General features: G+C 38.0%; 1 protein-coding gene across 8 annotated transcripts in view; it reads left to right on the forward strand.

The window, feature by feature from the left end:
* GTF2I (general transcription factor IIi) overlaps window positions 1–18,252 on the forward strand; it is a 99,546-nt gene that overhangs the window by 70,862 nt on the left and 10,432 nt on the right. For all 8 annotated transcript variants that reach the window (XM_084881989.1, XM_084881983.1, XM_084881982.1 and 5 more), the window contains 13 exons: window positions 158–216; window positions 2,388–2,459; window positions 2,944–3,127; window positions 4,167–4,225; window positions 10,362–10,433; window positions 11,432–11,615; window positions 12,309–12,367; window positions 12,710–12,784; window positions 14,795–14,896; window positions 15,500–15,565; window positions 16,040–16,223; window positions 17,133–17,191; window positions 17,866–17,946. In XM_084881989.1, the coding sequence (XP_084738115.1) occupies window positions 158–216; window positions 2,388–2,459; window positions 2,944–3,127; window positions 4,167–4,225; window positions 10,362–10,433; window positions 11,432–11,615; window positions 12,309–12,367; window positions 12,710–12,784; window positions 14,795–14,896; window positions 15,500–15,565; window positions 16,040–16,223; window positions 17,133–17,191; window positions 17,866–17,946 (1,256 nt within the window). The remainder of the gene's footprint in view (window positions 1–157; window positions 217–2,387; window positions 2,460–2,943; window positions 3,128–4,166; window positions 4,226–10,361; window positions 10,434–11,431; window positions 11,616–12,308; window positions 12,368–12,709; window positions 12,785–14,794; window positions 14,897–15,499; window positions 15,566–16,039; window positions 16,224–17,132; window positions 17,192–17,865; window positions 17,947–18,252) is intronic.

The raw sequence follows: 18,252 nt of genomic DNA on the forward strand, positions 1-18,252 counted from the left end.
GAAATCTCAAGAAGTTAGAATTTAATTTTACGCAGGAGTCCAGATTGTCTTTTTCTTTAGAAAATGGTCTTGATGACTGAATATTAAATAAATAGTAGTAGTTACTACTTTGATCAATATTACTTGTGAATATTTTGTTCTATTTCTTACCTTGCAGACATGAACTTTTGAATTCAACACGTGAGGACTTACAACTTGATAAACCAGCTTCAGGAGGTAAGTCTCCAGTCATATCAGAACCTTATGTATAAGAAATATACAATGTGCTCTAGCTGATTTGGCTCAGTGGGTAGAGCGGCAGCTTGCAGACTGAGGGGTCCGGGTCTTACCTTCAGTTCTGCTTAGGGGCACATGCACAGGTTGCAGGCTCAATCCCCAGTAGGGGGCATGCAGGAGACAGCCAATCAATGATTCTCTCTCATCATTGATGTTTCTGTCACTCTCTCCCCTTTCCTCTCTGAAATCAATAAAGATGTATATATATAAAAGTCTAACCATCTGACCAGTAGCTATGACACGTAGTGACTACAAGGAGGCAGACACTCAACCCCGGAGCTGCCGAGCAACAGCAACTTTGCAGAGTGCCCTCTCAATATGTATGAATCCATGCACCGGGCCACTAGTCTATTAAAAAATAATAATAATATATATATATATATATATATATATATATATATATATATACACACACACACACACATATATATATATATATATACACACACACACACACACACACACAATGTCAAAATATTTCCAATGCTCTCTAGAACAATGAACTCATTTTCTTCATAGCAATCCATTATAAATAAGTACAAATCTACATCATATTTTTGGGTACACCAAAAGAAGCATGTCCGTTCTACTTTTGAGATGCAAACATTATCTGAGATAAAATATTGAACAATTTTTTTTAAAATTAATTTCTTCCATTCTCTGGATTTTTACATTGTTTTTGGTTTTAATATATCTCTCTATTGAGTTTAGAAAGGAAGAGAGAGAGAGAAACATCAGTGATGAGAGAGAATCGTCGATCAGCTGCCTCCTGTATGCCCGCTGCTGGGAATCAAGTCTGCAACCCAGGCCTGTGCCCCAGCCTGGGACCTTTCAGTCCACAGGCTGGCGCTCTATCCACTGAGCCAAACCAGCAAGGGCTTTTGAACATTTTATTACCCAAGTATACATTAGCCAATTAAATAATCATTCATCATTATACCAAGGACATAACAAGATATACTTCTTAAAGCATATAGGCAGCAGTATTATCGTTTGTTTGTTAGATGTGTTTTGAAGGAAATCCAATTTTGATTTGTTCTCTTGCTTGCTTTTGCAAGAGACTAGAGTGGGGTGGGTATATAAAATAGAATTTGAGCCCTAGCTGGGTAGTTCAGTTGGTTAGAGCATCATCCAGATACGCCAAGGTTTGATCCCTAGTCAGGGCACATATAAGAATGAACCAATGAATGTATAAATAAGTGGAACAACAAATCAATCAATGCCTATGTCTCTCCTCTCTTTCTCCCCTTCCTCCTTCCCCCCCCCCCCCCCTCAAATCAATAAATAAAAAATTTAAACCCAACCAGTGTGGTTTAGTGGTTAAACTTAAACCTGTGAACCAAGAGGTCACCGGTTTGATTCCTAGTTAGGGCATGTGCCCTGGTTGCTGGCTTGATCCCCCGTAGGGGCTGTAAAGGGAGCAGCCGATCAATGATATTTGTCATATGTATTTCTATCTCTTTATCCTTCTCCCTTCCTCTCTCTAAAAATCAATAAAAACATATTTTTCAAATATATTTTTATTGATTTCAGAGAGAGAGAGAGAGAGAGAGAGAGAGAGAGAGAGAGAGAGAGAGAGAGAGAGAGGAGAGAAACATCAATGATGAGAGAGAATCATCAATCGGCTGCCTCCTGCACGCCCATCAGGAATCGAGCCCGCAACCTAAGCTTGTGTTCTGCTTGGAATTGAACCATCATCTCCTAGTTCATAGGTGGATGGTCAACCACTGACCCATGCCAGCCAGGCAATAAAAACATATTTTTAAAAAGTTTTTTTTGTGTAGTGGAATGATTGCTAGTAGTCTAAATGCCTAAATTTATCATTGCTTAAATCTGCTAGCTGTTTCTGAGTAAACTGAATTGTACTATTTTCTACCTTTAATTATGACGCTTTAGGGCACCTATTACCTATGTGAAACTATCTTAAATTATAAATTTCCATTTTGTCATTTGTTTTATTTGTTCTTACTCTTTTTATTCAGTGTTAGCACTTTTAATAAACACATTCTGAAATCATAGGAATAATTTTAGTCAGAATAGCAAAATGATATTGTCTATTTCATAATTATATTAATGCCATCAAATTGAGGAAATACTTTTTATTCTTACAGTAAAGGAAGAGTGGTATGCCAGAATCACTAAATTACGAAAGATGGTAGATCAGCTTTTCTGCAAAAAATTTGGTAAGTCTAATTTCCCCCCCAACTAAAGTATATTATAGAATAATTTTCCCAAATTTTGCTTTAACAAAGTAAATACAATAAATATGACTCACTTCTAGTTTTTCTTTATTGTTTTCAAATATATATTATGAAACATTCTAAACCTGTACCAAAGGGGAGAGAATAGTGTAACAAACTCCCAGATACTCTATTATGTCATAGTTTTCTTTTCTTTTTTTTGAAAGATACAGAAAAGTTTTTTATAACAAGATCTTAGTGTTATTAAGATGATTGTAGATCAGGAAACATTAAGTCCACCACAAGTTACCCTTGATGAGGGACCCTTTGTACTTCAGTTGCTACTTTAAGTCTATTTTGTGGCTAGTGTATTGTTTCTAGAGTATAATTGGCTTTTTAAAACATTGACATGTACATTGCTTTGGATTGTACCAACATATGATTGAGCAGGATCTTAGTCTCCTAAACTGTTTTTTTTTTTGTAAAGCTGAAGCCTTGGGGAGCACTGAAGCCAAGGCTGTCCCTTACCAGAAATTTGAGGCACATCCTAATGATCTCTATGTGGAAGGACTACCAGAGAACATTCCTTTCAGAAGTCCCTCATGGTATGGAATCCCAAGGCTTGAAAAAATTATTCAAGTGGGCAATCGAATTAAATTTGTTATTAAAAGGTAAGATTATAATCTACAGAAACAAATTTAATATTGTCTTAAAGATTAATTTCATGAAAATGGACGACCTTTTGTTCACTTCTCAGTTGGACTTATTCTAGTATTCAGAATGAAGGTGTTACATTTAGATTCATTTATGGAGGAAATGTTTATTTAGTGCCAGGCACCAGATGTACAAAATTGGGTATGACAATTCAGAAGACTTATTGCAGAGATAAATGTAATAAAGTATTACTAAGCACTTTGGGGTAGAAGATTAGGGGTAGCATGTAGATTGGTCAGTTGTACATAGAGATTGGAGAAAAAAGTATTTCAAATAAAGGAAATAATGTAAGTGGGGCAGGAAGTATCAAATGTACTTTAATTTTACCTAACTGCACCATTATGTGCAGAGTGGTTTGAGATGCCTCGTGCGTACTGAGTGATAGATAGATTAAGGCAGCCAGGTGGAGGAAGGGCCTTATGTCTTATCTAATCAGTGGAGTAATTAGACAATTTTAAAGCTGATTCCCCTTAAAATAATTTGGATTTGCATTTTAGAAATGCTGTTTTGACTTGGGTTTGAAGGATAGCAGAATGGGTAATTTGGGAGCAGGGCGGGTAAAATGAAAGCCTGTTTTTAATGTGGAAGGATTGTGGTGGGTATAGACTCTATTACTTATTACTGTTTGGGGGTTGTGCATTTGTGTATGTTTGTTGGGACTACTTGTATAAGGGAGAGGCAACTTTAGGATGACATAGCTAGATATTTTTAGGTATATTGTGATATATTTCATTTAAAAAAAGAAGGTTGAACTGGTTTGGGAGAAAGGTTTTGTACATTTAATCTTAAAATGCATTTGAGGTCATAAGGTACTTCCACCTGAATCTGTTAAAATTGCTATTTTCAAAATAATCTGGAGTCACCAGAATGGTACTTTTCATTGCACAAGAAGGCAGAATGAACCATATTGAAAATCAGTGGCCCTGCACATATGTGTGGAGAAGGCTTTAAGGCGTTCCCAAATGCTCTGTTACTAACGTCAACTTACTTTTACAGACCGGAACTTCTGACTCACAGCACTACTGAAGTCACTCAGCCAAGAACGAACACACCAGGTAAAATAACTGTGAATTCCTTTTTTAAAAGCTTATGAAGCCCTGGCCAGACTGCTCAATTGGTTAAAGCGTTGTCTTGATACATCAAGGTTGGAGGTTTGATCCCTGATTAGGGTCATAGAAGAAGCAACCAATGAATGCATAAATAAATGGAACAATAAATTGATCTCTCTCTCTCTCTTTCCTTTGTCTCTTTCTCTCAAAATCAATAAATAAATAAAGGGGGAAAAGCTTATTAGATAAATTGTTTTTAAGCTTTTAAAAAAATTTTTAAAGCAAGGGAATTCCTCTTCTTTCTCCAAAAATATATTTTGAGGAATTTCAGTACAGACACTACTTGATTTATCAATATGAACATAAGCAGTTTTAGAGCTTTGAATTTGGACCAGTGGTGTTCAGTAGAAATAAAATGTGTGTCACAAATGCAAGCCACATATGTCATTTTAAATTTTCTAGTAACCAAATCTGTTTCAACCTAATCAATATAAAATATACATGGTAAAGGAATTTGCATTTTTCATTTCTTTTGTTTACTAGAGGCCCAGTGTATGAAACCTGTTCACTCAAGGAGGTCCCTCAGCCCTGCCTGCGCCTCTTGCAGTCCAGGAGCCCTTAGTTGGACGTCCTTAGCGCTGCTGCAGAGGCGAGAAAGGCTCCCGCCACCAGCATTGCGCTCGCCAGCCATGGGCCCGGCTTCTGGCTGAACAGTCCCTTGGCCTGGCCAGTGATGGGGGTCAGGGAAGGGGAGATAGCCATCTGGGAGGGGTCATGGGAGGTTGGCTATGTGAATGCACTGACCACCAAGGGGCAGCTCCTGAGCTGAGCGTCTGCCTCCTGGTCATTCTGCCAGTCAGTCAGTTTGCATATTAGCCTTTTATTATATAGGATAGGATATTCTATTTGAAATGCCTATGTGTATTTTATACTCTTGTCTCAATTCAACTTGCCACGTTTTAAGTACTCAGCTGTCAGATATGGCTAATATTGCAGACGATGCAGTTTTAAACTTTTATCTTTACACAGACCCTGTTTTTTCATCTTTTTTCTTTTCCCTCACCTGAGAAATGCTTTGTATTGCTTTTAGAGAGGGAGAGGAAGGGGTGGGGTAGGATAGAGTAGGAGAGAGAGGGAGGTGGGAGGGAAAAGGAAAGAGAAGAAAGGAAACATTGATGTGAGAGAGAAACATAGATCGGTTGCCTCCCTTATGCATCCCAACTGGGGATCATACCCGCTACTTTTTGGTGTACAGGACATTGCTTCAACTGAGCCACTGAACAGGGCCATACCCTATATTTTAGATGACAAATACTGTAATTCCAACAGCTGCACTGACCAATAGAAGGAAATATGAAATCTCAGTTTTAATTATTTGAATGGTTTTATTTTATTTTCTTTACATATATATATATATATATATATATATATATATATATATATATATTATTGATTTTTTTCAGAGAGGAAGAGAGAGGGACAGAGAGCTGGAAACATCAATGAGAGAGAAACATTGACCAGCTGCCTCCTGCACACTCCCTACTGGGAATGTGCCCGCAACCAAGGTACATGCCCTTTACCGGAATCAAACCTGGGACCCCTCAGTCCATAGACTGATGCTCCATCCACTGAGCCAAACCGGTTTTGGCTGAATGGTTTTATGTTCTTTATTTAAGCTATAAGTCTTTTATTTTCCACCTTTAATTTTTTTTTTTTTTTTTTTTTTTTTTTAATTTCAGGAGAAAGGGAAAAGAGAAAGAGAGATAGAAATAACAATGATGAGAATCACTGATCTGCTGCCTTCTGTACTCCCCACACTGGGGATTAAGCCTGCAACCCGGGTATATGCCCTGACTAGGAATCAAACGGTGACTTGGTTCATAAGTCTATGCTTAAACACTGAACCATGCTGGCTGGGCTCTTTGTCATCTTTGTTTCCCACTGAGAGTGTCAGAAAAGTGACCACAACTTGTATATCTTTTACAGTCATAGGGACTTTATTGCCAAGAACCAGTGGCTGTTTCTCTGTGTGTGCAATTAACCATTCTTGTAAATATTAAGGTGAATGAACTGTTATACAAAGTGGAATTATTTGTCTATACTAAAATACTCATCTTTCAACCCTTAGGGTACCTGCAGCAACTGGTAAAGGTCAGCCAGTATGCCAAATAGGTTGTATAATTTTGTATTGATTGTGGCATGAAAAATGGTTGAGAAATACTAAACTAGGGAAACAAAATTCTTCTGTGCCAGGAATCCTGCAGGTTGAGCATCAAAATCAGCACAGCAACCACCTCAGCATGCTTTTTTTGATTTAGGCAAAGAAACAATGTATTGATGATGAATTGAAGATTGGAGATAACACAGATTTTGCTAAGGGAAGTAATATAAAAGTATATATATATATTCCCAAAGGTAGAGCTTTAATATTGATTAGCCAGAATATAGTGGAAGTCTATGAATGAGCTTTCATTTCTCAAGACAGACCTTAAATTGAGGTTTGTGATTAATATGATCACTGCTTAATATTTCCTGCAAACTGAGAATGTTAAACATGCATCATTGAAAGGATATACAGGCACCATAGATGTCACTCCAAGGATTGAGTAATAGCATTTTCATCAGTACTTTATCTGCTGTCTCCTAGCATAGATAATTCAAGTCCTGTTATCAAAAGAAGAATCGATTCTCTGAATCATCAACAATGTTTGGCCTCCTATTAGTAATAGATTTTAGAAAGAATTAAAGGTTATTGTTCTTTATCCCAACAAAATGTTAAGTTGGTGTTCCAGTCAATCAGTCATTAGTCTTGCTGGGCCAAATCAAGTTTAGTCTATACAACAGAAGTTTTATTAGTCACTATTGCCATCAGCAATGTCTTTTTAATTCTTGGCATGACCTGGGATTAGGTAACAGTTTGTATGCTTAAATACACTATGGGTGTACTTCACTTTCAATTTGATAAAAGATAATACGTTAACTAGGAGAAAATTGTGGAGCTAGCCAGGTAATTGAGCTTTGAATGGGAAAAATGGGGTGGTATTACTTGGCTCTTCTGAGGTCTAGTTCAGAGATCCTTTGTAAATACCAGAAAAGGAAGTGTAGGATGAGGTGAAGCAGAAGGGGTGGCTGAGCAACAGGTTAACAGAAGCTTTTTACCTTGGATAAGGAGAGGCTAGATATCTTATAGTAATAATTCAGATTTGGTTTATACTAGAGTTACTCTGGCTGAATGGTTAAGCTACCATGCTAAATCCTTGAGATGCTAGTTTTCTTTTAAAGCAAAACTTCTAACGTTCTTTTACAGTAAAGGTAAAGAAATATTAAGAGACTTTCTGAGGCCACCAACTTTTAGCAATATTTTCAGAACTTGCCCAACATCTCCTACTGCCTTTGTCAGTAAACACAATGACTTTCACACTTAATTTTGTCAGACAAGTCCTGATTATCTGTCCCAGTAAATTGCATCCTGTACATCTTTTTAATGACATAGTTTTCTTTATTTATACATTACGTTTAAAAGGGAATGTTTGCCTTATAAATAAGGCTTAAGGAAATAACCAATTATAGATGTGAATAGTGTTGAGAGACAACGCTCTATCTTTTTAACATTTATTTCTGCCATTTATTTTCATTTCTTTACCATTTATTTTTTGCTGTGATTATTGACATTTGCTTTGTGTGGGTTTCTAGGCACATATCTGTTCAATAAAATAAGGAATGCCTGTATGGAAAGCAATCGCAAGTGATGTTATAGGTTGAACCTGGTGAGGGCCTTCCCAATCCCCACAGGATTCTCTGATGTGACTCCAAGTGGTTTGAAAACCACTTATTTAGCCTTGGCTGGTGGCTCAGTTGGTTGGAGCACCGTCTTGTACATCAAAAGATGATGGTTCCATTCTTGGTCCGGGCACATACCCGGGCTGTGGGTTTGATCCCCACTTGGGTGTATATGGGATGCAACAGATAGATGCTTCTCTCCCACATCAGTGTTTCTGTTTCTCCCCCTTCCTCTCTCTCTCAAATAATTAAAAACATATATTTATGTGAGGATTAAAAAAATCACACAAAACACTCATTTAGAGCACTCTTATGAATAAGTTCTGTGTTGTTGTTTTTTAAATATGTTTTTATTTATTACCAGTGGCCCGATGCATGAAATTCATGTGTGTGTGTGTGTGGGGGGGGGGGGTGTCCCTCAGCCCGGCCTGCACCCTCTCCAATCTGGGACCCCTCGAAGGATGTCCTACTGCTGGTTTACATGGACCAGGCCTAAACCAGCAGTCAGACATTCCTCTCGCAATCTGGGACTGCTGGCTCCTAACCGCTTACCTGCCTGCCTGCCTGATTGCCCCTAACCACTCTGCCTGACGGCCTGCTCACCCCAAACTGTGCCCCCCCACCCCTGTCTTGATCACCCCCAACTGACCCCCACAGGCGGCCTGCTCGCCCCCAAATGGCCCCCCTGCTAGTCTGCTCACCCCCAACTGCCTCCCCCTTGCCAGCCTGATCACCCCCAATGGCCCCCCATCCTACCGGCCTGTTCACCCACAACTGCCCTCCTCTCTTGGCCTCTAACTGCCTCTACCTCAGCCTTGCCACCATGGCTTTGTCCAGAAGAACATTCAAAAGGTTTCCTGGAAGGTCTCCCAGTCTAATTAGCATATTACCTTTTTATTAGTATAGATAGAGCCTGGTGCATGGGTGGAAGCCGGCTGGTTTGCCCTGAAGGATGTCCCGGATCAGGGTGGAGGTTCCCGCTGGGGTGCCTGGCCAGCCTGGGTGAGGGGCTAATGGCTGTTTGCAGGCTGGCCATGCCCCCCAGCAGGGACCCTCCCCCCTGGAGGCATGGTCAGCCTGGGTGAGGGGCTGGAGGCTGTTTTCAAGCTGGCCACACCTGCTTCTGGGTGGGGGTTCCCACTGGGGTTTTGGGCCAGCTTGGGTAAGGGGCTCATGATTGTTTGCAGGCTGGCCACGCCCCCGAGCGACCTAGACCCCCCCCAGCCACTCCTTCAATGAAGGCCAGGGCGGGCAGGAAGCTTGGGTTCCTCTGTCGCCAGGGGAAACCCAAGCCTCCTGCTCAATCCAGCTCCATAGCTGCTGCCATATTTATTGTGTTGATTTGCATACTTGTTCCTGATTGGCTGGTGTGCATAGCGGAGTGACAGTCAATTTGCAAGTTTCTTTTATTAGTGTAAAATTATTTAGAGGAAGGGAAAGGAATAGAGAGATAGTTACATTGATGAGAGAGAAACATTGATGAGCCACCCCACCAGGGACTGAGCCCAAAATATGGGTACATGCCCCATCCGGGAATCAAACCAGCTACTTCTTTTTTTCTTTTTTTTTAAATATATTTTATTGATTTTTACAGAGATGAAGGGAGAGAGACAGAGAGCCAGAAACGTCGATGAGAGAGAAACATCGACCAGCTGCCTCCTGCACATCCCCCACCGGGGATGTGCCCGCAGCCAATGTACATGCCCTTGACCAGAATCGAACCCGGGACCGACACTCTACCACTGAGCTAAACCGGTTTCGGCCCAGCTACTTCTTAAGTCAGGGATTGACACTCAACCACTATGTCACACTGGCTAGGCTGAACATGAACAAGTTCTTTATTTACAATGCGAACTTAAGTTTGAACCCTGTCTATCTCCGTTCTTTTGATATTTGACAAGTGCAGGAAATCATTCTTTTTGTTGTTGTTGTTATTGTTGTTGTTGCTATTGTTAATCCTCACCTGAAGATATTTTTTCATTGGCTTAGAGAGTGTGGAAGGAAGGGGTAAAGACAGACACATCAGTATAAGAGAGACATATCGATTAGTTGCAACCAACATACATGCTCTTGACCAGAATTAAACCTGGAACCCTTCAGTCTGTGGCCAACACTCTATCCACTGAGCCAACTGGCTAGGGCAGGAAATCATTATTTCCTTAAGATCCAGTGTTTTTGTTCTTAAATAAAATTGAATTTAGAGCTTCCCTGGATTATACACCTAAGACTAATACACTATTATATGTCAATCACATCTCAATTTTTTTAAAAAAGAGCATCACTGGAAAGAACAGCAGTCAATCTAATTTGGTGTCAGTACCAATAAGGAGCATTGTTAATTAGCTTTATTTTTGCTTTGTAGTCAAAGAAGATTGGAATGTCAGAATTACCAAGCTACGGAAGCAAGTGGAAGAGATTTTTAATTTGAAATTTGGTAAGTAAAATTCAGTGATTATGTCTTAATTGAAAAACAAATGAAATGCAGTGTTCTGAATGAATTATATCAGTTCCTGACCTAAAAAAGGACTGTCCCAAATGGGTTTTGTTTTATTTCTGCTACTAAATTCACTATTCAAACTGAACAATTTTCTTTTTCTTGGATTCAGTTTTCTCATATGTCAAAATGGGAGAGCAAGGGAGGAATTGGGCTAAATCTCACTTCCTTTGCTGTACTTCTAATCTGGCTAACACCGAATGGCCAATAGGTTTCACCATATGTTTCAACATAGATTTGTTGACAGCGGTTTCCTGGAGTGATGTGTTGATAAGGATTCTGAGGAGGCTCAGCAAGAGCGTTTCAGTTGATTGGGTGTACCTGTCATGGAGAAGGAAGTGAGGAGTGGGAGAGAGAGCAGTATTCCTTGGGTGTTCCCATCCGTCATTTTGACGTTTGTGTCCTATATCAGGAATCTTAATTACTCGGCCTCTGATCTCTAACTTGAGTTATGCTTAGATACATCTTATGCAACTTATTTTTTAAACATCAATCTTGCATCTAGGTGACATACAAAGGCTGGGAACGTGCTATAGTTCATTCTGCTCAGAGCACAGACATAATTTTGACTAGTCCCTTTGATATGAAGTGTTAAAATGTTCATCCTAAAAGTACTTATTTTTTAGGCCTGTTCTTCAGTTTTGCACAATATACTAAGCCTTCCTGTTGAATGGATATTAATAGATTGTAGGGAACTTTTGCATAACATATTTGAGAATGTCCATATGTTTACTAGATTAATTGTGGTGATTATTTTGCAATATGTACAAATACTGTATTGTTATATTATACACTGGAAACTAATATGATGTTATATGTTAGTTACACCTCTTAAAAAGATAAAACATAAAAAGATAATGCTGTCAAGAGAAAAATAAAAGGTAAAATTTTACCTGCCGTTTGTTTATTTGTTTGTTTGTTTGTTTTCCCAATTTCAGCTCAAGCTCTTGGGCTCACAGAGGCAGTAAAAGTGCCATACCCTGTGTTTGAATCAAACCCTGAGTTCCTTTATGTAGAAGGCTTGCCAGAAGGAATTCCCTTCCGAAGCCCGACCTGGTTTGGAATTCCACGACTTGAACGGATTGTCCGTGGCAGCAATAAAATCAAGTTTGTTGTTAAAAAGTGCGTTCTGTTTGCCAATGCAGTCATCTCTGGAATTACGATAAAGTTATTATTTCCATTTAAATTATTATCTAGCTACATGTGACAGCCAAGCCTTTGACATCCATGATGGAAAAGCATGGCTCTGAGCCACGGTCCTGGCATTGTCCATTGCCTTTGCAAGTTTTTTTTACTTTTACTTGATTTTTCTTCATTAATACAAAAGGAATTATAACACCTGCCTCACAATGGTGATATTCAAGTTAGTTAGAGACAACTTTCTCTTAATGTGCCTGAATATTTGCATGGAGGACGAAAATGCCGATTTTTATCTTCTCTCTTATTCCTGGTTAAACTTAGGGACAACTGAATCTCAATGATTAAGTTTCTTATTGTCTCCATAATTTTATTTATTGTTTTATTATTTTTTTTTACTATGTAATTGCTTTTAATGTCTCCATAATTTTAAAAGCTGCAGAAACTAGTGTTAATTTTCATGAAAGAAGCTATTTATTTTTCCTAAAATCATTTAAGTGATAGATGTAGGAAGGAAAAGTATAATAGATTTTTAGGTTCAGTAAGGTAGACATTATTGTTGCATTACAGAATGATCCTGTGATCACCTTTATTAAAAATATTGGTCATGATCATTTTTACCAGCTATGAAGACCATATCATACTGGTTATTATAATGCTTCTTTGTTTTTCCTCTAGACCGGAACTAGTTGTTTCCTACTTGCCTCCAGGAATGGCTAGTAAAATAAACACTAAAGGTAAGAGATTACATATACTCTTTATTATACTTCAGTGCATTAAAACATTGTTTTTCAACATTACCTAAATCATACTGAATCACTGACCAATATTTTTAAGGTAGTTTATTTAATGGACCTTTTGTTTTTTCAAACATTCACTTAAAATTTCATGTTTGCAATCCTCCGTTCATGTTTCCACAGCTTTGTTGAGACTCATGTGGAGGATAACACTACCAGTTTAATTCTTCAGGTTTCTTTGAAAAGAGCCAAACTGTATGAATTTTAATACTCTGCTCTTATAAAGCATCCCCTTCTGTTTTTCTTACAATGTGCAAAAATAATTATGTGCTTCCTTGACAGCCTTGCAGTCCCCAAAAAGACCACGGAGCCCCGGGAGTAATTCAAAGGTTCCTGAAATTGAGGTCACTGTGGAAGGTGAGCCACGCTGGGGCATGCTTCTGTTGATTCTCCACTTCACTGGTTATGTTTGTTGATTATTCAGATTACTATGTGTATTTTTATGCAAAAATTAGAAACATTCAGAAATTCAGGTTTTATAATACTAGTTTTAGATGTGAATATACTACCTGATTAAAGCTAAATTTCTCAATGTTTCTAATTGAAATTTTCAAAATGGTTAACATTGAGCATATTATAAACTACTTGGAAGAAAATCCCTAAAATTTTTTTCTGACTTTTAAAGGTGACAGAAATGTGTGGAATTTTTTTTTCCTGCTATCCTTTACTTCCTATTTTATTTTCAGGAAATAAAAGTTTAGGGCTGATTTGCCAGGCAGCCCATGGACTGAAGGGTCCCAGGTTCAATTCTGATCAAGGGTATATGCCTCAGTTGCAGGCTTGATCACCGTGTGGGAGGCAACCAATCAATGTGTGTCTCTTACATCACAGTCTCTCTCTCTCTCTCTCTGTCTCTCATCTCCATTCTCTCTTAAATCAATGGAAAAATATCCTCAGGTGAAGAATAATAAAGATAAATAAAATGTATTCTAAAAAATAAAATAAAAAACAGTACCTTAGGTTAAACTAGTTCCTTCTGCATCATCAGGTTTTTTTTTTCTACACTTCCATTAGATTTGTGGAATTCATACCAAGTGGAGCCTTAATCCATCCCTATTTAGTTATCTTGTATATTCACAGAGAACCTGTTTTTTCATATGAAAGGCATCAGGAATTCTTGTTCAATATATGGATATTATACACCAGCTTAATAATTTCTGTTAAAATTTGAATTTAAATGTAGCCTGACTGGTGTGGCTCAGTGGTTGAATGTTGACCGAAGAACCAGAAGGTCACGGTTTGGTTCCTGGCCAGAGTACATGCCCAGGTCTCCTATCTCCCTTCCTCTCTCTGAAATCAGTAAAACAAAAAAGCAAACAACTTTAAATGTACTCTATCCTTTACTTTCCTATTTTTGATCTGAGGAAGATTTCTCTAATACACAAATTTTTCATGCTTTCCTCAAGGAATTCAAGTAAAAAGTAAGATGCTTATGGTGTTACTTTTAGTAGAAAGACCGAGATGCTGAGGAACCAGACAAACCTGGGGCTAAAACCGTATAGATTTTGACAGTATGAACAATGTGATACTGCATAAGATGTCTATGAAAGCTTCATAGAGAAGATTACATGTGAACTAGGCTTTGCTGGAAGAGTAGAATATCTCCAGCCAGAGAGAGAAATGCCATTCCAGAGAGCATAGTACGTAGGAGAAAAGGTACTGATTAAATAGAGTAACACAGTTTGAATGATGACAGATAATCACATGTCTTATGGTGCATTGTTTTGCATCTTGTTCCAACTATACTTGTTATCTCAGGACCTTTTAAGGCATGTATGGCCCACGAATGTTGTAAATATCCAAATGGCCCTTTGCAGAAAGAAAGGTTCCCCACTCCAGTTTAAGCACTAGATGACCCGACGTAAAAAAGAGTAACGGGGCTGGGATTTGTAAGGATAACTGAAACTAACATTCATTTTTACTTAATGGAAAACAACGATTGTTTCTAAGTTGTGCCAAGAATTCAAAGGATGGACATATCAGGTCGGTGAGAACCCAAAGGAACACTTGATACTGGAGGTAATACAATTGCACCTAAAGCTGTGCTCGTGTTCTAGGGTTGGAAGGAAAACATAAACGGACTTGGGTAACCAAAAATTACGTGGCTCCAAGAGGGCATGATGAAGCATTAAGTGAATTGAATGTAACTACGAAGAGCCAGAAAGCTAATTCTGTTTTGGGAGAGAATGCCTAATTGTAGGGATAGAAATAGCAAAATGGGTGGGAGTCTGTGCAGCTGGCAGCAGTGGCTGTTTTCATTGCAGGAGCTTATATGCTGTTCACACCTGCTTTGTTTTCCAGCGCAGGCGAGGCTTCTGTGGCGTGATTAAATGTGTGTGTTGATTCTGTTGTTTTTTAATTCTTTAGGCCCTAATAACAACAGCCCTCAGACTTCCGCTGTTCGAACCCCTACTCAGACAAATGGCTCTAACGTTCCCTTTAAGCCTCGAGGGAGAGAGTTTTCCTTTGGTAAATATGGATTTTATTTGTCTTGATTTCATCATTTTAAATGAAAGGAAATTTTAAAAATACTTTATTTTACGAGGGGGATTGTTTTTTCTTTTTATTACTATATTATTAATTAGTACTTAAAGGCATAGATTATAGTCAGACAGTGTAAGTTCAATTCTGCTGCCAGTACGATATGATTCTGTAACCTTGGGTAAGCTGCTGAACTTTTCTGTGCCCGGGTTTCCTTATTTGTAAATGGGGAAAACATTACTTCCTGGTTCATTGGGTTATGAGGAGGATTATAAATACAAAATCATTTTACAGGGTAGAATTATATCCGATATCTAATAGATACTATACTTGTCTTTTGGGAGGTTTGGGGGGCTTTATTTGTTTTCTTTATTTGCTTTAGCATATGTCATTTATTTGTAGCCAACATATTAATGATATAATAAAACAGTTAAATAATGTTTCAGGATTAGAGTAGTTGTCAAACCATGTTAAGTACAAAGTATTTTCTTACTTTGTACTTAAAGATGTACAATAAATTAAATCCCTGACCATGGAAGTATATAAGTAAATATTATCAACAAATTAACTATCTTGTTTTTTTATGTACAGAGGCCTGGAATGCCAAAATCACAGATCTAAAACAAAAAGTTGAAAATCTTTTCAATGAAAAATGTGGTAAGTTTATTTTGAAGCATTATTATTCAAACATAAGGCACCTTTTTAGCAAGAGAAGAATGTGCTCTGGCCTGTGTAGGTCAATGGTTAGTCAATCCATGCAAGAATGGTCGCTGGTTCAATTCCTATTCAAGGGCAGTCCTCCCTAGTTGCAACCAGTTGATGTGTCTCTCACATTGAAGTTTCTCTCCTTTTCCTTCCTTCTGTCCCTTTCACTCTCTCTGAAAAGCAATGGGGAAAATATCCTTGGGTGAGAATTAATAACAAAAATTGAAGAATGTAAGCAGAGTAAAATGTTCAACATTTAAATTATGCTATTATTAGAAGTGTGTGGGTCTTGCAGATATGAATTTCATAATTTCTCACGCTTATCCAAGCATCGAGAATTTTTTAAGTGTAATTTTTGTTATCACAAAATGTAATTTAAAATGCATTTTAAGTTCTAAATGTAAGAAATATATGTGTGTTTTATAGGTGAAGCTCTGGGCCTTAAACAAGCTGTGAAAGTGCCATTTGCATTATTTGAGTCTTTCCCAGAAGACTTTTATGTCGAAGGCTTACCTGAGGGTGTGCCATTCCGACGACCATCTACTTTTGGCATTCCACGGCTGGAGAAGATACTCAGAAACAAAGCCAAAATTAAGTTCATTATTAAAAAGTAAGGAAATGAGATTGGCCATGACACTGAGAGGTGGTTTGTGGATTCACCTTTGTAATATAATTGGGCCATATTAGCCCTCGTGTCAACAAAGCTCTTTAAGTTATACTTTTATATATGTTTAAAATTTTTCATAATTGATTAAAAGAGGGAAGGAGGGCTCTAATTCATCACAAGGATAACAACTTTATTTTGTTCAGTCTACCCACAGTTGTATTTTTAATGGTTGATGCAAGCTGGAATTTAAGCAGTGATTTAGTTTTATAAAATCATTTTATTTCTCCAACATACACGATATTTAAATTTCTCTCCGGTTTGTTTGGAGATCTATGAATTAAACCAGTACAGTTGAAACTTGTGGGAATAGTTAAAATTAGAAAATACGTAACAATGCTCAAGAATTATTTTAAATGAGTTTTAGGCTTTGTTTATTAACACTTACTTTTGAGTCACCCAGAGTTACTGTCACATAATCAAAGCTGACATTGCCAACATAATGGTCACCTTTTGTACTTGCATCCAAGTTTGTTGGAGGTGTGGCCTCTGCTTCGGCTTCCTAAGAAAGACTCTTTTGTTCAAGTTTTCACAGCCTGTCTTACCTTCCCATGGCACCTCATAAAGGGCATTTCCTTCCCATTCTCAGGTCTAACGCTGAATCTCTCCAGGTTACCTTGAAATCACAGGAAGAAGCTATTTAAATTAGATAGGGCTGGGTGGATGTTATAATCACAATTATAATTAGTCTTTTTGTATATGCTCCTTTAGATAACCTTGCTTTTTCTGTTTTTCCATTACTAAGAACCTAATGTATATTTTCAGAGAATTACTGGTTAGAAAATCTTTTGCATGTTTAATTTTTAATGTTTTATTATTGGATAATTGACAAAATGTTTTTTTTCTTGTTTTTAGGCCTGAAATGTTTGAGACAGCAATTAAGGAGAGCACCTCCTCCTCCAAGAGCCCTCCGAGTAAGTTGTTGCTACAGAAAACTTGTGATTGGACATTTATTTTGCAGCAGTGATTTTAAAAATTGTCTCAAGAACAGCTATTGAGCTAAAAGCAGGAAAGCTCATTCAAAATTGGGGTAGTAGAAAAAATAGTAAAAGAAAGGAAAAAGCCCACAAAATTAGAATTGTGGTTTTTCGTTCTTTAATAATTGAGAATCTCTATGTGTCTGCTATCCTAAGCTTAAGGAAGAGAAAAAAGTAAAAAGCCTTTTGGGACACTTACTGTTGCAAAATGACAAAATATTCAATGAAAAAGGAACAAACCTTAAACAAAAGTTGGGTTAAAATACTATTTATGTAGTCTGAATTATAACACACCAGGGGCCTGGTGCACGAGTTTGTGCACAGGTGGGTCCCTCAGCCTGGCGGGCGATCGGAGCCATTGGGGCCCTTCTAACCCAGTCCCGATCAGGCTGATCAGGGTGATTAGGGTCAGGGAGAGGGACCGTGGAAGGGTGGCCGTGGAAGAGCACTGACCACCAGGGGACAGCTCCTGCATTTAGCGTCTGCCCTCTGGTGGTCAGTGCACATCATAATAACTGGTCGTTTGATGGAGTGGTCATAATCACTTAGGCTTTTATATATATAGGTTATTAGAGAAGATTTAATTACTTTATATCTGTTATAATTTTAAGGAAAAATAAATTCATCACCTAGTGTTAACACTACTGCATCTGGTGTTGAAGATCTTAACATCATTCAGGTGACAATTCCAGGTATGATTTCTCTGCCTTTATCATGGTTTTTGGGGTGATTCCTCTTTGGTTTTTTCACTTTCAGGATATGGGGATATAGAGTTTAAGGCACATTGTTGTGTTCTCCTTCCAGAAATTAACCAAATACAGCATCTTGTCAGTTTTTTGCTAAGTATCTCTAGGCAGTTCGTTGTACTTGGTGTGAGCTAAAAAACCTGGTGACCACCCAGATACCTAGTGTCTTGTTTTTAAAAATCTGTTTAGCTTTGGCTGGTGTTTCTCAGTGGTTAGAGCATTAGCCCACACACCAAAGGGTCACAGGTTTAA

Source organism: Pipistrellus hanaki, assembly GCF_964339955.1.
Source record: "Pipistrellus hanaki genome assembly, chromosome: 4".
Lineage (NCBI taxonomy): Eukaryota > Metazoa > Chordata > Mammalia > Chiroptera > Vespertilionidae > Pipistrellus > Pipistrellus hanaki.